The sequence below is a fragment of the Camelus bactrianus genome, chromosome 2 (assembly GCF_048773025.1).
Source record: "Camelus bactrianus isolate YW-2024 breed Bactrian camel chromosome 2, ASM4877302v1, whole genome shotgun sequence".
Taxonomy (NCBI): Eukaryota; Metazoa; Chordata; class Mammalia; order Artiodactyla; family Camelidae; genus Camelus; species Camelus bactrianus.
The window spans coordinates 102,155,826-102,179,978 of NC_133540.1; the positions used below are offsets into that span (position 1 = coordinate 102,155,826).

Genomic DNA, 24,153 nt, shown 5'->3' on the forward strand with positions numbered 1-24,153 from the left:
ATAGTCTGTGTAAAGCCTTATGAGCAAACCGTGCCTGACACCCATCCATAAGACGTCAATAAAGGGAAACTTCTTTTTAAAATACTATTACTAAAAACATGTATCCTAACTTTTCCCTTATCATACGGCATGAGTACTTTTGCCTTTTGCTGGCACTGTTTTTATCTCCTCCCACACTCTCTGTTCTTGACTTTCTCATCATCCTTGAGGTAACCTCTAGCGATTGTTCCTCCAAAGCTATAAACACATATTTTTCACAGGGTGTCATTTATTTCTAAAATTTGGAATCACACCCTGTACTGTGTTTTTAAGTTGCTTTTCTCACTAGCAGTGTATCAGGGGCATCCCTCCAAGTCAATTGATGGATCTCTAGCTCATTCTTTTCCAAAGCTAGATGTATTCCATAATATAGTCAGCATAGCTTTTTCTGTTATTCCCCAGTTGATGGACATTCAGGTTAGGTCCAGTTTGCTGCCAATACTGCAATACATCTTCTTGTACAAGGCTACTCGCCTATTGGTACTCTTGTTTCTGCACAATACAGTCCCAGCACACATATTCATCTCTATATGGGGGTTATAGAGATGAATACACATTTCCTTCCTTGAAGTGCTAACCTAGTAAGGAGACCAATGTTTAAACAAGTAGAATATTATATAAGAAGTAATTGTAAAATGGAAATGTGTACATCTAGCTATTCGACTGCCCTTTTTTGGGAAATAAAATAGAAAAAAAATCAAACCAGGACTTCCTCTTGAGAACTTTTAACATGGAAGACCCCAAGTGGCTGGAAGAGTCTGTGGAGTGTGTCAGGAAATATGCTGCAATGTTATTGCTTTGGAAGGGGCCAGATGTTTCCAGATGTCTTTTCCAGTTCTGATTTATAACTCCATGATAAGCGGAGGGTTGGACTAGAAAGAGTTCATTCATCAAAAGACGAAGACCTAAATGAATCCAACAGTTCTTTACGGGAACAACACCTTTATGTGCTCATTCGCCCAGGTCTGTGCACCACTTATGTCATTTCCACATGTGGTATCCAAGTTTTCTCTTTCACTGACAGATCTGCGAAGTTAAGGACAAATCTTGCAATAGAGAAGAAATATGTGTTTATAATTAAGGAAATGGATAGTCCATTAAAGGCCTTGGTGAAAGTTCATGGAACACTACATTTCACAGAACTATCAAGGGGCCTGGCCAATTCATAGGACGTTAGAAATCGCCTGACTTCAGACGAGTCTTTGCTTGAATGTGTACTAACTTTGATTCTATTGTATAATCTCTCCAGTGGCCCCAAAACTTTTGAGAAGCTCTAATTGTAAGCCTTACTCTTTGCTGGAGCCATCAATTGCTGCAACTAATGGAACTGACTTCATATCCTGATTCCATACTTTGGCAAGGCCCAGTGCGACCCATCTGTAGGTCTCAGCCTGTCTCTTTTCATTATATGCATGGGGGTGGGGAAGACAAGTTTGTCTTGCTTTTCCGTGGAGAGGTATTTTAAAATCCTAAATGAAAATTAAAAACACGAGGTGCTAAGTTGATCAGATTAAGTCCCACGTGCCCTGGAAGCAATTCAGTTTGCACAGTTCTAAGGAAAAAAGATGTTGAGTTTCAGAGGGTAATTTAACAAGCAATTTTCCTGCCTTCTTCCACCTCTGAAAGACGTAAGGATGAATGTCCTAGATCGGCACATAACTAGTAATTGTCAGAAGTATCTAATTCCTCTCTGGGAAACCTGCATGAAAAACTGTCATGTCACTCTATGGTCACAACCCTTAACCCTGCTGGGTCACCCATGTCCTGATTTCTGCCACACCAACTCTTCACTCCAGGACTTGTGGTTACTTGTCTGCCTGTCTCCTCCTATGATCTCAGTCTACTCGTTTCCTCCTCATCTCTTTTTCTTTCCTCAGCTAACCCAGTGCCCTGGGATCATCACTTCACCTCTCCCACCAGGACCTTCAGCTTCTTTGTCCCTAGATCTTTCTGCCATATGCACTAAGCAGACCTCCAACTGAAAGTCAGTGTGAATGTCACATTTTCAGTCTTATATTCATGCTCCTCAGAACTGAGGAGAACATTACCCAAGGATGCAGAGTGGTGTCATGTCTGACTTTCAGCACCTGTGGTACCCTTAATGTTACTCAGTCATCTTTTCACCTATTTCTCATTCTCCACAGAACAAAACCATTGTGCTCACCCACCTGTACTGATCTAACAGTCTTTTAAATACACTCAGGAAATATAGTGAGAGGTTTGGTCTGACTTTTTATTACTGAGCCCATGTTGTGTCCTCACGGTTACTTGTTTATCATCTAGGTTCTTAGAAATGATGCCAGTAATTCACAATTTGTTCTTTCCATTCTATCAACTTGAGAGATTTGATCCATTCCCGTCAAGTACTAATGTCCACTAAACAGGAATTCTCCATTTTAGATCCATACCTTCCCTGGGGGGCTGTTTTCCAGAATCACTGGAGAGTGAGCAAGTGTGATTCTAAAAAGCCCTAGGTGACTCTGACCTGACTCTGTGCTCCCTACTGCCCTGTCCCCTAAGAAGGCACTCTGTCACCCTCCCTGCTCCATGTCTGGGTCTAGAATGTAGACAGCAATTGGCCTAAGCTTTGGGCCAATCCCTGTAGTTCCTGGGGCTCACGGAAACTGGGAGTTCTTCCCCTTTCAATCTTTGTAGTTACTTGTTTCTTCTGGTCTTGCAGCTACCTATCCATATACTCTGCTCCTGCACCTGAACAGTTGGCCATTGCTGGAGAATCTCACACACCCAGCTGCTAACTAAGCTCATGTCGAATGTATGGTCTAGTATCTCAAGTGAATATCTAACAATATGGCACCCATCCAATATACGTTCACAGTAGAGTCACTTTTCTACCCTCAACTAATTGATATCTCCTTTCTCCCCACATCTTCTTCACCCTCCACTGGTTGTACCTCACATTTCATAAAGAAAACAGACACCGTTTTATCTTTCACCTTGTCTCACCCGCCCCTACCTCCAGCTGTGGTCACATTCCCTCTTTTACCTTGAGTTGTGGTGGAGGATGTATCCTTGCCCTGTTTAAGGCCAATCATATTCCCATTCATGTTTTCAGAGACTTAATTTTTTAAATCATTGATTTCTATTTTTCACCAACTTTTCCCTTTTTTGCTGGGTCATTTCCTTTGGCAAACATGCCTTGATGTCACCAACTTAAACCCCCTACTCTTGACTTTATATCCCTCTTCAATTATTGCCCCATTTCAGCTGGTATTCGCAGTAGAACTCCTGAAGGAGTTTCCTACTGTCATCATCTCCACTTTGCTAATTCCTGTATCCCCCTCAGGCTATTCCATTGGGGCTCTCATCAAGGCCACTACAGAAATGGCACTTACCAAAGTCTTTAGTGACTTCCATCTTGCCAAATCCAATGGTGAATTTTCAGTTTTCAACTCCCTGGAACCCTCCCCAGTATTTGATTACTCTGTCCTTCTTGAAATACTTTCTTCTTCGCTTTTCTTTTAAAATAACAACAACAAAAAATTCTTATTTTCCTTTAATGTGACTGACCTATACTTCTCTTTCTCTTTGTGCAGCTTCTCCTTGTTTAGGCCACTGAATATTTTAGCTCCCTAGGACGGTTATGGACTGCATGGCTGTGTCCCCCTAATTTCATACACTGAAAAATCCAACCCCCTGATAGGATGGTATTAGGAGGTGGGGCCCTTGGGAGGTGATTAGGTCGTGAGGGTGAAACCCTCATAATGATAAGATGTGTGTCCTAAGTAGAGGAGGAAAGCTAGCTCTCCCTCCCACTGCCTTATAAAGATACAACAAGAAGACATCTAAATGAGGAAGAGGATCTTCACCAGAACCTGACCCTGATAATTTCCTGATTGTCCAGCCTCCACAGCTGTGAGAAATGAATGTTTGTTGTTCAAGTCACCCAGTCTATGATAATTTGTTTTAGCAGCCCAAGCTGACTGAGGTAAGAGCTCAGTTCTTGGCTTTCTTATCTGTCTACAGTCATCTAATCACATGGTCTCAAATGCTTGTGTATATGCAAGCAAATATATATGATAAGGATCGACATGAATATCAAGTATTTGTTTGTGACTTCCAAATTTATATCTCTAGCACAACCCAGGTTTTCTCCCAACTGCCATTACTACCCACTGACCTCAAACATATTTAAATGCTTAGATGAGATGTCCGTTTGAATGTGTAATAAACATTCTCCTTTACATGGTCAAACCAAAACTTGATTCCTTACCTCGGCCACACTGCAAAGAATTGTATGCTTCTCAAACTTCCCCCATCTCAGTAAAAGGCATCATTATCTGTTGGTTCGCTAATGCACCAAACATGGGAGTCATCTTTAATTCCTCTCACATTTACTCTAGCAGTAAGTTCTGTCGGTTCTTCTTCCAAAGTATAGCTTGAACCCAGCCATTTCTCATCATCTTTATGCTATAATCCTAATCCAAGCCACCATCACATCAGATCTGGACTATTGTAGTAGCTTCCTAGGGTCGCCATAACAAAGTACCACAAACTGGGTGGCTTGAACAACAGAAGTTCATTGTCCTACAGTTCTGGAGGCTAGAAGTCCAAGGTCAAAGGATTGGGGCAGTTGGTTCTTTTTTTTTTTTTTTTCCTGAAGGAAAAATAAATTATTCTTTAATTTTGGCTGCTCTATAAAAAGCAAATTATAGAAATTCTTGTGGTTGCTACTGTTGAGGAGGTTTGATTTGGGGCATGGGGGGGCATTGTTTCCCTCTGAGAGGATGCCTCTCCTAGCTTCTGGTGTTTTGCTGGCAATCTTTGGCATTCCTTGGCCTGTAGAAGCATTTTTCTGATCGTTGCCTTCATCTTCACTCTTTGTGTACATGCCTGTCTCCAAATTTCCCATTTATATAAGGAGACCAGTCGTACTGGATGAGGGCTCAGCATAAGGGTCTCATTTTAACTTGATTACTTCTGTAAAAACCTTATCTCCAATGAGATCATGTTCTGATGTAGTAGGGGCTAGCATTTCAACATATGAATTTTGGGAAGACACAGTCCATCCATAACAACTATTAAAAAAGTTGCCTAGTTTTTTGTTTGTTTTACTACTCTCCTGTTCCCTTGGTGTATATTCTACACACAGTGAGGTACTGATCTTTCTAAAATGTAAATCAGATCATGTCACCACCTCTGCTTAAAACTGTACAAGGGCTTCTCATTATAATAAGAACAAAATCTTATTACAGCCTTTAAATATCCAGTCCTACCTCTTTGTAACTTTCCCTATGTTCCCATCACTCATTGGACCCCAAACATTTTGCCTTTCTGGCCCTGAAATCCCCCAAGCTCATTCCTGCCTCAGGGCTTTTGTACTTGCTGCTTCTGCAGTTTGAAACATTCCTATAGAGTGACAGAATTCTCCTTCCCATCATTTAAGTCTTAATTTAAGTGTCACTTTGTTAAAGGCTTTCTCTAACCATCCTAGCTAAAGTGACCCCCATCAGTCATCTCTCTATCATGTTATCCTGTTTTTTTCACTCCTAATTCCCTGAAATAATCTTATTTGTTTATATATGTATTTGGCTATTTAGCCCTGTAGTATCAAAGCCCTATGAGATCATGGACCCTGTTTGTCTTCCTCACCTTTTTTTTTTTTTCGGAACATTTCTGCTTTATCTTTATTTTTTTTTTTTAACATTTTTTATTGGTTTATAATCTTTTTACAATGTTGTGTCAAATTCCAGTGTTCAGCACAATTTTTCAGTTATTCATGGACATATACACACTCATTGTCACATTTTTTTCTCTGTGAGTTATCATAACATTTTGTGTATATTTCCCTGTGCTATACAGTGTAGTCTATTCTACAATTTTGAAATCCCAGTCTATCCCTTCCCACCCTCCACCCCCCTGGTAACCACAAGTCTGTATTCTCTGTCTGTGAGTCTATTTCTGTCCTTTATTTACGCTTTGTTTTTGTTTGTTTGTTTGTTTTTGTTTTTGTTTTTTAGATTCCACATATGAGCGATCTCATATGGTATTTTTCTTTCTCTTTCTGGCTTACTTCACTTAGAATGACATTTTCCAGGAGCATCCATGTTGCTGCAAATGGCATTATGTTGTCGGTTTTTATGGCTGAGTAGTATTCCATTGTATAAATATACCACCTCTTCTTTATCCAGTCACCTGTTGATGGACATTTAGGCTGTTTCCATGTTTTGGCTATTGTAAATAGTGCTGCTATGAACATTGGGGTGCAGGTGTCATCCTGAAGTAGATTTCCTTCTGGATACAAGCCCAGGAGTGGGATTCCTGGGTCATATGGTAAGTCTATTCCTAGTCTTTTGAGGAATCTCCACACTGTTTTCCATAGTGGCTGCACCAAACTGCATTCCCACCAGCAGTGTAGGAGGGTTCCCCTTTCTCCACAGCCTCTCCAGCATTTGTCATTTGTGGACTTTGGAATGATGGCCATTCTGGCTGGTGTGAGGTGATACCTCATTGTAGTTTTGATTTGCATTTCTCTGATAATTAGTGATATTGAGCATTTTTTCATGTGCTTTTTGATCATTTGTATGTCTTCCTTGGAGAATTGCTTGTTTAGGTCTTCTGCCCATTTTTGGATTGGGTTGTTTATTTTTTTCTTATTGAGTCGTATGAGCTGCTTATATATTCTGGAGATCAAGCCTTTGTCGGTTTCACTTGCAAAAATTTTCTCCCATTCCGTAGGTTTTCTTCTTGTTTTATTTCTGGTTTCCTTTGCTGTGCAGAAGCTTGTAAGTTTCATTAGGTCCCATTTGTTTATTCTTGCTTTTATTTCTTCTAGGAGAAAATTTTTGAAATGTATGTCAGATAATGTTTTGCCTATGTTTTCCTCTAGGAGGTTTATTGTATCTTGTCTTATGTTTAAGTCTTTAATCCATTTTGAGTTGATTTTTGTATATGGTGTAAGGGAGTGTTCTAGCTTCATTGTTTTACATGCTGCTGTCCAGTTTTTCCAACACCATTTGCTGAAGAGACTGTCTTTATTCCAATGTATATTCTTGCCTCCTTTGTCAAAGATGAGTTGACCAAAAGTTTGTGGGTTCATTTCTGGGCTCTCTATTCTGTTCCATTGGTCTATATGTCTGTTTTGGTACCAATACCATGCTGTCTTGATGACTGTAGCTCTATAGTATTGTCTGAAGTCTGGGAGAGTTATTCCTCCAGCCTCTTTCTTTCTCTTTAGTAATGCTTTGGCAATTCTAGGTCTTTGATGGTTTCATATGAATTTTATTATGATTTTTTCTAGTTCTGTGAAATATGTCCTGGGTAATTGGATAGGGATTGCATTAAATCTGTAGATTGCCTTGGGCAGTGTGACCATTTTAACAATATTGATTCTTCCAATCCAAAAGCATGGAATATCTTTCCATTTTTTAAAGTCTTCTTTAATTTCCTTCATCAATGGTTTATAGTTTTCTGTGTATAATTCTTTCACCTCCTTGGTTAGATTTATTCCCAGATATTTTATTACTTTGGGTGCTATTTTAAAGGGGATTGTTTCTTTACTTTCTTCTTCTGTTGATTTATCGTTAGTGTAAAGAAATGCAACTGATTTTTGAACGTTAATTTTGTAACCTGCTACCTTGCTGAATTCTTCAATCAGCTCTAGTAGCTTTTGTGTGGACCTTTTAGGGTTTTCTATGTATAGTAACATGTCATCAGCATATAATGACACTTTTACCTCTTCTTTTCCAATTTGGATCCCTTTTATTTCTTTCTCTTGCCTGACTGCTGTGGCTAGGACTTCCAGGACTATGTTGAATAGGAGTGGTGATAGTGGGCATCCTTGTCTTGTCCCAGATTTTAGTGGGAAGCTTTTGAGTTTTTCACCGTTGAGTACTATGTTGGCTGTAGGTTTGTCATATATAGCTTTTATTATGTTGAGATATGTTCCCTCTATACCCACTTTGGCGAGAGTTTTTATCATAAATGGGTGTTGAATTTTATCAAATGCTTTTTCTGCATCGATTGAGATGATCATGTGGTTTTTGTCCTTTCTCTTGTTGATGTGATGTATTACATTGATTGATTTGCGTATGTTGAACCAGCCTTGTATCCCTGGGATGATCCCCACTTGGTCATGATGTATAATCTTTTTTATGTGTTGTTGGATTCTATTTGCTAAAATTTTGGTGAGGATTTTGGCGTCTATGTTCATCAGTGATATTGGCCTATAATTCTCTTTTTTTGTGGTGTCTTTGCCTGGTTTTGGTATCAGGGTGATGGTGGCTTCATAGAATGAGTTTGGGAGTATTCCCTCCTTTTCAATCGTCTGGAAGAGTTTGAGAAGGACTGGTATGAGTTCTTCTTTGTATGTTTGGTAGAATTCCCCGGTGAAGCCGTCCGGTCCTGGACTTTTATTTGTAGGGAGGTTTTTAATTGCTATTTCTATTTCCTTTCTAGTGATTGGATTGTTCAAGCGTTCAGATTCTTCTTGATTCAGTTTTGGTGGACAGTATGTTTCCAGAAACTTGTCCATCTCCTCTAGGTTATCCAGTTTGGTTCCATATAGTTTTTCATAATATTCTCATATGATATTCTGTATTTCTATTTTGTTTGTTGTAATTTCTCCATTTTTCCTTTCTTATTTTGCTAATTTGTGCTCTCTCTTTTTTCTTCTTTGTGAGTTTGGCCAGAGGTTTGTCGATTTTATTTCTTCCTCACCTTTGTAGTTTCATTTCCTTCAGCATGGAATATAGCAGCCACTCAATAAAGATTTGTTAACTGACTAACCAGATCCTTCTTGACATTTCTTAGTAATCACATCTGCAGGTCTTTTAGTAGTTAGAGCTATAATTTGTTCAGAATTAGACATTTTAACTCATGTACAGAAGGTCAGTGATCTTTTACTGACTCCTCCCATTTCTTAGGCCACACCTCAACTCAACATTTCAGTGTATTAAGCCCTTATAAGTTTCATCGCATGGAGGATGAGTCTTCTGGATATTGTCTGAAAATCATGCTTCTCGAGTGGAGAAATTAGAAGTAAATTTCAAATAGTTCTTCTTTGTCTTAGTTACCTACTAATACTACATCATTTAACACTGATAGAAATTTTCCTCTTTTCTTGTTCTTCCCACACATTTTGCTGAGAAGCCATTTTCATTTTTCCTGCTTTTTTTTTTTTCTTTTTAAACAAACCCCTGCTTTCACTATGACTAAGGCTTTTTGCTACAGTTTCATGCCACTGCTCTTTGATAAACTTTCTGGTTTCAAGCTCTGGAATCCTTATGTATTTTGAAGTTCTGGGATTCAAGGTCAGATTTACTTTTTAGCTAATTCTTCATTTTCTTACTGCAATCATTTGTGATGGTAAATCAGAATTTGGCACTCAAACTCTCCCATCTCTGTTAAGCTTGCTCTAAAGTGTCTCTAGACATATTCTATCCTTTTCTCAAAACATTCTTTTTAATCAGTAGTTATATCCCTTTTTACTGAAGTACAGTTGATGTACAATCTTATATATTACAGGTGTACAATATAGTGATTCACCATTTTTAAAAGTTATGTTCCATTAATAGTTATAAAATATTGGCTGTATTCCCTGTGTTGTACAATATATCCTTATAATTTAATTTTTTTCAATTTTTTTATTGAAGAAAATCTCTAAACCTGGCCAGCTGAATTAAGTGAAAATGTGGCAAATTCATGTCTAAACTAGAGTTGAGTGTGGAAAATTGCAAACTGAATCTGGTTATTGTGTCCAGAGACATTGTGCCTGCAATTCTGTATAAACTGCCTGGATGTCATAATGCATCTGAAGTGTTAAGTAGGTGATCATTGAAGAATTGGGAGCTGAAATCATCTTATTTCAATGCTGTCTATAATGTATAGTCATTATTAAAACAGTAGTATAAACATGAAGCAAATTAAATGTGAATTTCTTGTAGTGAAATACCCTCTGGAGCAAGAATGAAGGGAGGAAAAGGTCTCTTAACATTTTCTTTGGTCACTTGTATTGTGGGTGGTGGAGTTTCAGTTGGCTTCACCTTGGCTGCTTCCTCATTCTCAGAGCATGAGGATCTCCGCACAAACTTCTTTAAGGCTGTGCCAGTTCTCCTTGCTGCTGCTTTGAGGTCTGACAGCACTGGGGAAAAAAATCCCCTGTATGCTGAAGATTTTCAGCTGCTATTCTTGGCTTTTTTGTCTTTGTAGCCCAATTTAATTCTTCACTAAAATGGCCACATGAACATAGTTTGTTCCTATGTGTCTTTCTACTGGGTACTTTTTATTTTAAATTGAAGTACAGTCAGTTTATAGTGTTGTGTCAATTTCTGGTGTACAGCATGATGTTTCAGTCATACATATACATACACATAATCCTTCTCATATTCTTTTTCACTAAGGTTACTACAGGATGTTGATTATAGTTCCCTGTGCTATACAGTAGAAAATTGCTGTTTATCTATTTTATATATAGTAGTTAGTATCCGCATATCTTGACCTCCCAATTTATCCCTTTCTACCCTCTACCCACCCTGGTAACCAAGTTTGTTCCCTATGTCTGTGAGTGTTTCTGTTTTGTAAATAAGTTCATTTGTATCATTTTTTTTTTTTAGATTCCACATATAAGTGATATCATATAGTATTTTTATTTGTCTGGCTTACTTCACTTGGTATTACAATCTCCAGGTCCATCCATGTTGCTGCAAATGGCATTATTTTATTCCTTTTTATGGCTGAGTAGTATTCCATTGTATAAATATACCACAACTTATTTATTCAATCATCTGTTGATGGACATTTATGTTGTTTGGTTAAATAGTGCTGCTATGAACATTGAGGTACATATATCTTTCTGAATTAGAGTTCCCTCTGGATATATGCCCAGGAGTGGGATTGCTACATCATATAGTAAGTCTATTTTTAGCTTTTTGAGGAATCTTCAAACTGTTTTCCATAATGGTTGCCCCCAACTACATTCCCACCAGCAGTGTAGGAGGGTTCCCTTTTCTCCACAGCCTCTCCAGCATTTATCATTTGTGGACTTTTGAATGATGGCCATTCTGACTGGTGTGAGGTGATACTTAATGGTAGTTTTGATTTGCATTTCTCTGATAGTTAGCAACACTGAGCATTTTTTCACGTGCATATTGGCCATTTATATGTCTTCATTGGAGGATTGCTTGTTTAAGTCTTTTGCCCATTTTCTGGATTGGGGTTTTTTTTTTTTTATTAAGTTGTATGAGCTGTTTGTATATTCTGGAATTAAACTGTGTCACTTTCATCATTTGCAAATATTTTCTCTCAGTCCATAGGTTTTCTTCTCATTTTGTTTATAGTTTCCTTTGCTGTGCAAAAGATTAGATGTTTAATTAGGTCCTATTTGTTTATTTTTGCTTTTATTTCTATTGCCTGGGTAGACTGCCCTAGGAGAACATTGCTAAGATTTATGTCAGAGAATATTTTGCCTTTGTTTTCTTCTAGGAGGTTTATAGTGTCTTGTCTTACATTTAAGTCTTTAGCCATTTTGAGTTTATTTTTGTGTATGGAGTGAGAGTGTTCTAACTTCATTGATTTACATGCAGCTGTCCAGCTTTCCCAACACCACTTGCTGAAGGGACTGTCTTTACTCCATTGTATATTCTCACCTCCTTTGTCAGAGATTAATTGATCGTAGGTGTGTGTGTTTATTTTTGGGCCCTCTATTATGTTCCATTGATCCATATATCTGTTTTTATGCTGATACCATGCTGTTTTAATTAATGTAGCTCTGTAGTATTGTGTGAAGTCTGGGAGGGTTATTCCTCCAGCTTTGTTCTTTTTCTTCAGTATTGCTTTGGCAATTCTGGATCTTTTGTGGTTCCATGTAAATTTTCGGATTATTTGTTCTAGTTCTGTGAAAATTATCCTGGGTAATTTGATAGAGATCATATTAAATCTGGATTGCTTTGGGCACTGTGGCCATTTTAACAATATTAATTCTTCTAATCCACGAGCATGGGATATCTTTCCATTTCTTCTGGGTACTTTTGAACTGAAACCAGATTACTAGGCCATCATGTAGCCCTAAATCCTCTTTCCTCTTTTCTCCTCCACCCAGATGGGTGACTCACATTCTTTCTAGCACAAGCTTAACATACAGATATACCAGTTATACACATCTTCTTCACTTCATGCCCCCATTTCAAACAACGGATTCTTGTTTTCCCTGGGCTTTGCCAGATTTGGGAAAAAAAATTTAAAGAGACTTTATTTTTTCCCTTTATACTCATAACAAGAAGGAAAATAGAACAATTTCTTCACTGAAGCCAAAAAGTATGTGAATTTCCTGTGTACCCTTTTGTGTGTGTGTGTGTGTGTGTGTGTGTGTGTGTATTAATGCCATAAGGATGGTAGCTTGTGTCACAAGAGATCACTGGATACAAGTTAACAGCATTTAGCAGTTTTATTAGCAATATAGAAATTTACACTATTTCATTTTGTTACAGATCATTTGCAGTATTCAACTGTTTGACATACTGCTTATGATTTAACCAGTTAGATGAGTATTTGTTGTAACCAAAATTTAGTAGATTTGATTCAAGGGAAGAAACTATTAAATAGGTAGTCATTTGAAATCAATAATTGCTTGATTTCAGATATCTTAAACAATAGAAACTCACATGAATGTTGAATTTCTCAGAGAGCCATGAACTTATCCCTCTAGACTAAAAAATTGAAGGAACAAGGAGAGGAAGAGAGGGAGGGAGGAAGAAGGGGAGAGAGAGAAGGCAGGCAGACAGGCATGTTCTTTGAGTGATGGCTTTATTTAATAAAAAATAATTCTTCTGTAATGTTATCCTATAATGTTCATGAGATAGCACTTCCTACATTTGATTATCATCGTCTCCTTAATCGTTCATCCTCACTCAGTTCTGACGTTTGTATAGGCAGGGATCGTGTCTTTCTTGCTTAGTATTGTAATCCCTAGCACGTTTGGCATAGAGAAAAAAAAATATATATATATATATATTTCCCTCTATATGTGTAGAGATATATATGTATAGATTTTCAAATAATGACATCAACTTTTTATTAAGGTATAGTTGATGTACAATATTATATAAGTTTCAGGTATAAAATGTAGTGAATCACAATTTTCAAAGGTTATATTCCACTTATAGTTATAAAATATTGACTATATTTCCTGTGCTGAACAGCATATCCTTGTCACTTATTTATTTTATACATTGTAGTTTGTACCTCTTAATTCACAACTTCTTTCTTGTCCCTTCCCCTTTTCCTCTCCCTACTGGTAACTACTAATTTACCTGTGAGTCTGTTTCTTTTTTGTTATATTCACTAGTTTGCTTTATTTTTTAGATTCCACATATAAATGCTATCATACAGTATTTGTCTTTCTTTGACTTATTTTGCTTAGCATAATACCCTCCAAGTTCCATCCATATTGTTGCAAATGGCACTGTTTCATTCTTCTTTATGGCCAAGTAGTATTCCACTATGTATATCTATATACACATATGTATATATTAGGTGGTTAGAGTTGGCCACTAATAAACATTTTGAAATGTCATTCACTGAGCTATCATTAAACAAATACTTGCTGAGAATGCACTGCATGCCAGGTACTTGGTCCTGGGAATACCAGCCAAGTTCTTGCTTTACAGAACTTACATTCTGGGGGCAAGACAGAAACTAGACAAAAAAAAAATCAATGTCATTGATATCAGTGAGGGCTATGAGACAAAAATTAAAGCAGGGTCAAGAGTAGAGAGTGAGGGGGTAAAGGCTAGACAGGGGCAGTCAAGGACGACCTCTTTGAGGAGGTGATGTTTGAGCTGGGACCTGGCTAAAAAGGAGTAAAAGAGGGAGTCATATGAGAGCTGAGAGACCAGCAAGGGAAGAGCCCTGAGTGGCAGATGTCCTTGGCATCTCCAAAAATAGGAAGTCCCTGCAGTTTGAATGGGGCAGGTCATGTGGGGCCTTGAAGGCCATGGATAGGAGTCTGCAGTTTGTCTCGAGTAAGATTCAAAGTCATCGGAAAATTATGAGTGGAAAATAGATTTGATTCTAGTTTTATTTTTAGAAAGTTCACTCTGCAACTGTAGGGAGAATGGGTTATGGGGCTAGGAGTAGAAGACAGGCCACCATTTGGGAGATGAGAGTAGCTTAGATTAGGATTGTCATGGTGGAGGAGGGAGAAACAACGTTCAAGATCTATTTGAAAGAGGAGTAGCGAAGACTTGCTGACGCCTTTAATGTTGGATATAAGAGATGATTCAACTGCATAACCAGTGGTTATAAATATTAAATATGTGTGGAATGAATTCTGAATGCTTACAACATTGCCAAATACAGAGGAAGTGCTGGTAAGTCTTAGCCAACAGCAAACATCCAAGCGAATGTGTTGAATGGATAATCGGCTGCTCAAGTCTGCCGCTCAAGGGAAAGGTTGGAGCTGGAGATGTAGTTTGGGAATTACAGGGCTACAGCTGGCATTTAAAACCACTGGACTAAGTGAAATCTTAAAGGGTGGTGAGTATAGAATGAGAAGGCTGAAGGCAGAGCCCTGGGGCACTTCAGTACAGACACGGAGAGCAGAGGAGGAGGACCCGGCAGAGAGGAAGGGAAATTCTGGGGTGTGGAGAGTCCTGGAAGTCAAATGGCGGAAGTGTCTTAAGGTGGAATTGACTAGACTATTGCTGACAAATGTTCAAAAACAAGGAAGTCTGATACTGCCCATTAGAAGCTGTGGGTGACCTTTTTAAGCCTCTGGCTTAAAATTTTCAGAAGCCTTCCCTGAAAACTTGACATTTCTCTGAGACATTTGCTCCTTCATGGAGGGATCTCTCAGCCTCGACTTTTTATTCTTTTTCATTTTTCCTCTTGTCACCTTTCTCTTTTTCACATCTTTTCATCATCTTTCCCACTCGATGAAGCAACTACTCTACCTCCCTTTCAAACAGAACAAGTTTTATTTCCCAGAATAGCCCCATTCAAGATTAACGAGCTTTGCTTTTCACGATAATCCAACATTTACAAACTGCTCAGGACATTATATAAAGGCTTCTTACATGAATACATAGGAAATGAGCATGGAAAGAGTCATTATTTATATCAATAAAATATTTTTTAAAATCCTATGTAAATTTTAAAACAGAAATCTGAGTTTAAGATGCCAGTAGCTCTTGAATTATCATTTTAGGAGAGAGAATGCTGCCGTTTGGAAAGTGGTGTTTGGCATCAATAATCTGGATCACCCATCAACGTTCATGCAGACGCGCCTCGTGAAAACCATCATCCTGCACCCTCGCTATAGTCGAGCAGTGGTGGACTATGACATCAGCATTGTGGAGCTAAGCGAAGACATCAGTGAAACAAGCTATGTCAGACCTGTCTGCTTACCCAGCCCGGAGCAGTCATTAGAACCTGACACTTACTGCTATATCACAGGCTGGGGACACATGGGCAACAAAAGTAAGTCAGGATCCTTAGGAGCAATTGCCTTTCAGCTTGTAACTGGAAAACACTGGGGTACTTCCTAGTCTTTGGCAATAATTTCCTATTTTCACTTATCATACTTAGCATATGTATCACCCTCCCTTCTGTGCAAATCCTAGACGTCAGTCCTTCCTAATGCACTTAAACTTACCAAGCCCAGATACAACCTCAAAAATCCTTCTCCATACCTCAGAATCTTTCTCCAGGGAGCCGCTACCAATGTTTTGGAGCTGCCATGCAAGAAGAGACCTGTCAGTCATCCCTGCCTTGCAGTGTCTCCATCAGTGATTTAAACCCACTGTAGGCAAAGTCACTCAGAGCCTCCACCTAGCAGTTAGGTAGTTCCGCTCCTGCAATCAAGCTGCATGGTGACATTTCCAGCTCTTTGTTATGATTTGGTCTTATCACCATCTGTAACACAACCTGGAAGTCCTTCTCGAAAGAAGGACTGTTTAAATTGATTTGCCTATTTAAACTGATTTAAATAGCTTGATGATCTCAAAATACAAAACATACAGAGATTTAAAAAATGGGTGTACTGTTTATTCTCAGCCCCCATAAAGGACCCTCTCATTCTGCATGACCTATTAGAAGTTTAGCATAAGAATTTAATCAAGGAGACATTTTCTTTAATGGTAAGCACTGGCCACTCCAGTTACATCAGGCTTACTCCCGTGGCCCTTGGGAATGATGACAACTTGGGAAACTCCCACTGTCTGCATTGCATTGATTTTTCTAAACATGATTCTTTCTTCCAACAAGATACCCTGTCCATAGACATTGCTTCACCATCACTAAAAGGAGAGCAGTGTGTATTTTGTAGAATGGCTAACCAACAAGAGATTCCTTCTGTCTTGCTTTGAGAAATCAACTGTTATTCTGTGAGGACTTTCGAGCGAGATGCAAGTTACATATTCTCTCTGTTGACCCTAAGGGATGGCTTTTCCCTCTCAACATCTCTTCTGATTTATCCTCTAGGGTAAAATGTCCTTACCTCAGAAGATGGTTACTGTAGCACGTGGTGAGACACAGCGTTTAAGCCAAGGATGGGGCAGCCCTTCCCGTTAGACTGAACAGGTGTTCTGAACTTGAGCAGAACCAGGCTTACGTGCTGAGCTGTCACTAAGCTGGAAGCCTCCAGTCTGGGGCAGAGCTCCGCCTTAATTATCTACCTTTTCTTTGTAGTAACCATTGTTTTGTTGCCACATAAGGGGAAAGGTGCGAGCCAGGTTACCTAAGCAGTTGTGTGCCTCAATTTTCTCATTAACAAAATGAAGGGCTTTGAGTAAATGATGGCCGTCAGCACTTCTAATTGGAAAATTCTGATTCCAAACAAGCCTTGTCTTTAAAACGACATTTTAAAGTCAAGAATGTGGTTTTCCTGATGCAAACAATCATTTCATATATGGCTAGCCTCATTTTTGGGTTATTTTAGCCTCATTTATTTTACTTCTTCTTTTTAAAAACTCCAGTGCCTTTTAAGCTGCAAGAGGGAGAAGTCCGCATTATTCCCCTGGAGCAGTGTCAGTCCTACTTTGACATGAAGACCATCACCACCCGGATGATCTGTGCGGGCTATGAGTCTGGCACAGTCGACTCGTGCATGGTAAGTTGCTTTCTGGTTACCAAGGAGATTCAGTTCAGCACTGGCTTCATAGGGTTCACTTAAACTCATTATTATTCATGTGTGGCCCTTTGGGAACATTTTTTGAAAATCATTTGTGACCGAATGTTTAATTATTCACCAGGTGTTTTCCTTTACCCAGGACCAATCTACCTCCCCCAGTCTACCTCCACGTCCCCCACTCAGGTTGCCTTCTGCTCTCTCACCTCCTGCATGGGGTCAGCAACAGGAGGAAAAGCGACTGTTCTGGTCCATCTCATGGCACCATTTTAGTGGGTAGGAGGAGCAGTGTTCCGAGAGCAGGTGGTCTCTCACCTGCGGTCCCCATGGTTTCACGCAGGCTGCCCAAGGAAGCGGGGGGTAGACACCAAGGACGTATTCAACCACTGGGGTGATGGCATTAAAGTACACACAACACCCCAGCCTCCCAGGTGAGTGACACAACTACCTGTGTTCCAGGAGTTGATCACACTGGCGTTGTCTGGGCCTGCACTTGATTGCTAGCGTGTCTTCAAATGTCACTGCACATGACCTTTCGACTCAGGATTTCTAGTCACAATGGTTCGTAGAACATGCTAACTTAACAATTCAGGGAAGCATTTTTATTTTTATTTAAACACTCATTCAGTATTATCCTGGACTGGCTCCCAGGGGAGAAGGGGCCAGCACTCAAAGCAGCTTATAACAGAGTAGGGAAGGCAGTTACTACACTACACTGCTCTGAAGCACCTTGGTTGTTTCACTGCTTTGGAGAAGATCAAACTGCCCCCACATTTTAGAATCGGAGAAGAGATGCAACAATGTTATCGCCCCTAACCCAGCATATAAAATGACATTTAGATGGGCCATTTCAAAATGGGCAAATTAGAGGATCAGAAATGGCCCAGAGGTGATTCTTTAGACAGTTGTCATGGGAAACAGGGAGGCAGATGGTGCCCTTGAAGTTTCATTGAGTCACCTTCCCTTCTGCCCCCACTGGCCACAAGTCATCCAGCTGAGGCGGGCGGTGGTAGGGGAATCCTAGCCTTCCATGCAAGGGGCCTAGGTTGGATAGCCCACGCCAAAAAAAAAAAGAAAAAAAAAAAGTGTTCTGGGAGGCAGCACGGTGTTGGGCGTAGGACACATGATTGGCAACCTGGAAGATCTGGGTTGGATCCCATCTCTGCCAGTAAGAACAGTGTGACCTGGAGAAGTTACTTAACCTCTCTAGAAAGTTTTCTTCCGAGTAAGATGGTATTGATTCTGTTTTGCAGGGTGTTATGTAGATTAAGTTAATATATGTGAAAGTCCCAATTTTTTAACACAGCTGTATATGATGTCTGGCATATGCCTTCAATGAATATCAACATGTGAATGTTAACATCTATCAGTTGGTGCTTACTATATTCCAGGACCTCTTCTAAATACTGTCTAATAACTCATTTAATTCTCAGTCATTATGCTCGTTTTTCCTACTTTACAGATCAAGAAGACAAAGGACTAGAGAGGTTAAGTAATTTACCCCATATCACCCAGCATTAACGTGGCAGAATGCAGATATGAACCCAGACAGTCTGGCTTCAGGATCCAAGTGCTTGGCCACTACACTATCCTAGTAGCAATGATTAATGTGAATACATTTCACCCTGTTGCCAACATGATCTGGAGGTCTACTAAAAACTACTGCCTCTTCATCTCTTGATAATTGCTAATGGGAGGGGAAGAGATTCTTTGAAAGAGAAGTGAAGACCCAACATAGACATAGGAATGTTTATATCATAATCCCAAATAGGGACCAGGTCCTGCCAACTTCTTTAGTGGTGGGAATTCAGCACTTTGGGTAGCTTTTTATTTATTATTAATTAATTAATTTTTATTGAAGTATAGTCAGTTTACAATGTTGTATCAATTTCTGGTGCACAGCACAATATTTCAGTCATAATGAACATACATATATTTTCATCATAGGCTATTACAAGATATTGAATACAGGTCCCTGTGTTATACAGTATGAACTTGTTATTTATCTATTTTATATATAATAGTTAGTACTTGCAAATCTTGAACTCCCAGTTTACCCCCTCCTACTCCCTTCCTCCCTGGTAACCATGTTTGTTCTCTATGTCTGTGAGTCTGTTTCTGTTTTGTAAATAAGTTCATTTGTTTTTTGTTTTTTAATTTAGATTCCACATATAAATATCATATGGTATTTTTCTTTCTCCTTCTGACTTAACTTCACTTAGAATGACAATCTTCAGGTCCATTCATGTTGCTGGAAATGGCATTATTTTATTATTTTTTATGGCTGAGTTGTATTCCATTGTATAAATACACCACAACTTCTTTATCCAGTTATCTGTTGATGGACGTTTAGGTTGTTTCCATGTCTTGGCTATTGTATATAGTGCTGCTACGAACATTGGGGAGAAGGTATCTTTCTGAACTAAGGTTCCCTCTGGATATATGCCCAGGAGTGGGATTTCTGGATCATATGGTAGGTCTATTTTTAGTCTTTTGAGGAATCTCCATACTGTTTTCCATAACGGCTGCACCAGACTACATACCCACCAACAGTGTAGGAGGGCTCCCTTTTCTCCTCGCCCTCTCCAGTGTTTGTCATTTGTGGACTTTTGAATGATGGCCATTCTGACTGGTGTGAGGTGAATCCTCATTGTAGTTTTGATTTGCAAGAGGGAGAAGTCTGCATTATTCCCCTGGAGCAGTGTCAGTCCTACTTTGACATGAAGACCATCATCACTCGGATGATCTGTGCGGGCTGAGTCTGATAGTTAGCAATATTGAACATTTTTTCATGTGCCTATTGGCCATTTGTATGTCTTTATTGGAAAATTTCTTGTTTAGGTCTTCTGCCCATTTTTGGATTTGGTTGTTTTTTTGTTACTAAGTTGTATGAGCTGTTTGTATATTCTGGAAATTAAGCCTTATTAGTCTCATAATTTGCAAGTATTTTCTCTCAGTCCATAGGTTTTCTTCTCATTTTGCTTATAGTTTCCTGTGCTGTGCAAAAGCTTATAAGTTTTAACTAGGTCCCATTTGTTTATTTTTGTTTTTACTTCTAGCACCTTGGTATACTGCCCTAGGAGAACATTGCTAAGATTTATGTCAGAGAATGTTTTGCCTATGTTTTCTTCTAGGAGGTTTATAGTGTCTTGTATTTAAGTCTTTAAGCCATTTTGAGTTTATTTTTGTGTATGGTGTTAGGGAGCGTTCTAACTTCATTGATTTACTTGCTGCTGTCTAGTTTTCCCAATACCATTTGCTGAAGAGATTGTCTTTACTCCATTGTATGTTCTTGCCTCCTTTGTCAAAGATTAATTGACCAAAAGTTTACTGGTTTATTTCCAGGCTCTCTATTCTATTTCATTGATCTATATGGGTCTGTTTTTGCACCAACACCAAGTTATTTTAATTACTGTAGCTCTATAGTATTGTCTGAAGTCTGAGGGTTATTCCTCCAGCTTTTGTTCCTTTTCTTCAGTATTGCTTTGGTAATTCTGGGTCTTTTGTGATTCCATATAAATTTTAGGATTATTTGTTCCAGTTCTGTGAAAAATGTCCTGAGTAATCTGATAGGGATCACATTAAATCTCTAGATTGCTTTGGGTAGTATGGCCATTTTAACAATATTAATTCTTCCAATCCAAGAACATGGGCTATCTTTCCATTCCTTTAAGTCATCTTTAATTTCCTTAGTCAGATTTATTCCTAAGTATTTTTTTTTTTTGATGCAATTTTAAAAGGGATTATTTCTTTACTTTCCTTCTCTGATATGGGTATCTTTTTAGAATGCTCATCAGATGCTCTCTAATATAAGCCAAGGTAGAAAACAGAACAAAAGCTACTTTTTACCAGGTCTGGAGCAAGATTATTCACCAGACCCTCCCATTATCTTCCTTAATTGCATCAGTGAGATGCACTGGAAGCCATGGGTCCCTCTGTTAAGGTCTAGAAATCATGGGACTCAATACCGAAACAAAATACAAACTTTGGCCTAAAGGCCCACATTACAAAGAAGAAAAGAGGACCAAAAAAACCAAACTGTGCCTTAAGCTGTAGTCTCCCTTTCATTTTGAATCACTACTTCTTCACCTCTTGTTTTCCAGTAATTGTCTACCTGCTTCACTGAGCCTACGTTCTCCTCCACCTGGAAGTAATCACCCTTTCCTTTGAAGACTCCTTTACTTACAGCCCTTAGATTTTCCTTTCTTGTAAAGTTATTCTCATTACCCAAGTGGACTTTTGGCCCCTTAGGGCCAAAAAGAGTTTCTTATTCATTTGTGTAGACCTGAGCATAGAATCTTTAAAAAAGTAGATGCTAAATGATCTGGCCAAGTTTTTGATCTGGAAGAGTCTGATATGAATATTGCTATCCCTGCTTTCCTGCTGTTTCCATTTGTATGAAATACCTTTTTTCCATCCCCTCACTTTCACTCTGGGTGTTTCTTTTGCCCTTAAGTGAGTCTTTCGTAGGCAGCATATTGTGAGTTCTTGTTTTTTTTCATCAATCTGCCAACTCTGTCTTTTGGTTGGAGCATTTAGTCCATTGTTCAGACGATTTAGTCCAATGGCCAGTCCATTGATTGATAGGTGTACACTTACTGCTATTATAAATCTTGTTTTCCAGGTGTTTTGTAGTTCTTCATTTCGTCTTCTTTTTGTTTTTCCATTTGTAGTATGCTTGAGTTCCTTTCTTTTTGGTTTTTGTGAATCTGTTGTATTTGATTTGTGGTTATCATGGAGTTCAAGTATGTTCATCCGTAACTATGTCTGCTTGCTTTAAACTGATAGTCATGCAAGTTCAAACACATTATAAAAGATCTACATTTGTGTATTCCCCTCCCCCATATTTTGTGATTTTAATGTCCTATTTTACAGCTTAATGCTTATCCTTTTGCTGTTAATTGTAGTTATAATCACTTTTACAAAAAAAAATTGATTGGCCAAGTACTTGCATTCTGAAGCCAGACGGCATGGGTTCATACCTTTATTCTGCCACCTTAATGCCGGGTGATATGGAGTAGATTACTTAACCTCTCTGGTCCTTTGTCTTCTTGATCTATAAAGTAAGAGAAATAATGATACTGCCACGAGGGATGATTGTGAGAAAAATTCGTATCTCAACATAGTAAAAGCCATTTATGACAAACCCACAGCTAACACTCAATGGTGAAAAGCTAAAAGCCTTTCTGCTAGACTCAGAATCAAGACAAGGATGCTCACTCTCACTCCTACTCAACACAGCATTGGAAGTCCTGTTCACAGAAATCAGACAAGAAATAAATGGCATCCAACTTGGAAGGGAATAGGTAAAACTATAACTATTTGCAGATGATATGATACTCTATGTAGAGAATCCTAAAGTCTCCACTCAGAAACTGTTAGAATAAATGAATTCACCAAGGTAGCAGGATACAAGATTAACATATAAAAATATGTTGCATTTCTTTACACTAACAATGAAATATCGGAAAGAGAAGGTTAAAAAAAAATCCCATTTAAAATTTTGTCAAAAAATACCTAGGAATAAATTTAACCTATGAGGTGAAAGACCTTTAGGCTGAAAACTACAGGGAAACTGAAGATGATTTAAAGACATGGAAAGCTATCCCATGCTCTTGCATAGGAAGAATTAATATTGTTAAAATGACCATACTACCCAAAGCAATCTACAGATTTAATGTGATCCCTATCAAATTAGCCAGGATATTTTTCAAAGAACTAGAACAAATATTCCTAAAATTTATGTGAAACCACAAAAAACCCAGAATTATCAAAGCAATACTGAAGAAAAATAATGAAACTGGAAGCACAACCCTCCCAGACTTCTGACTAGACTACAAAGCTACTGTAATCAAAACAGCATGGTATTGGCACAAAAACAGATATACAGATCAATGGAATAGAATAGCCCAGAAATAAGCCCACACACCCACAATCAATGACAAAGGAGGTAAGAATATAAAATGGAGAAAAGACAGTGTCTTCAACAAGTGGTGCTGGGAAAGCTGGACACATAAATCAATGAAATTGGAACACTCCTTCACACTATATAAAAATAAACTCAAAATATTTTAAAGATCTAAATACAAAACACAATACCATAAAACTCCTAGACGAGAACATAGGCAAAACATCCTCAGACATAAATTGTAGCAATATGTTTTCTTAGCACAATCTCCTAAAGCAAAATAAATAAAAGCAAAAATAAGCAAATGAGACCTAATCAAACTTAAAAGCTTTTGCACAGCAAAGGAAACCATCAATAAAACGAAGACAACCTACATAGTGGGAAAAAATATTTGCAAATGATGTGATCGACAAGGATTAATATCTAAAATACATAAACAGCATATATAACTCAGTATCAAAAAAACAAACAAAAAATGGTGAGAAGACTTAAATAGATGGGTCTCCAAAGACAATATAGAGGTGGCCAACAGACACATGAAAAGATGCTCAACATTGCTAATTATTAGAGGAATACAAATCAAAACTACAATGAGGTAACACCTCGTACCAGTCAGAATGGCCATCATCAAAACATCTGGAAATAATAAATGCTAGAAAATAAATTAGGAGGAGTGGGAACTCTCCTAAACTGTTGGTAGGAATGTAAATTGGTGCAGCCACCATGGAGAACAGTAAGGAGGTTCCTTAGAAAACTAAAAATAGAGCTACCATATGATCCAGCAATCCCAGTCCTGGCCATATATCTGGAAAAGATGAAAACTCTTATTTGAAAAGATAAATGTGCCTCGATGTTCACAGCAGCACAATTTACAATAGCCAAGACATGGAAATAACCCAAATGTCCACCAACAGGCAACTGGTTTAAGAAGATGTCATATACACATGTATGTGTGTATGTGTGTATATATATATATGCATACACACATACAGTGGAATACTACTCTGCCATAAAAAAGAATGGAATGTTGCCGTTTGTAGCCACATAAATGGACCTAGAGAATATTATACTTAGTGAAGTCAGACAGAGAAAGACAAATATATCACTTACATGTGGAATCTAAAAC

General features: G+C 38.5%; 1 protein-coding gene across 6 annotated transcripts in view; it reads left to right on the forward strand.

Moving 5' to 3' along the window:
• Nucleotides 1–24,153, forward strand: part of CORIN (corin, serine peptidase) — a 222,448-nt gene that overhangs the window by 195,641 nt on the left and 2,654 nt on the right. For all 6 annotated transcript variants that reach the window (XM_074348354.1, XM_074348360.1, XM_074348358.1 and 3 more), the window contains 2 exons: nt 15,200–15,471; nt 16,968–17,101. In XM_074348354.1, the coding sequence (XP_074204455.1) occupies nt 15,200–15,471; nt 16,968–17,101 (406 nt within the window). The remainder of the gene's footprint in view (nt 1–15,199; nt 15,472–16,967; nt 17,102–24,153) is intronic.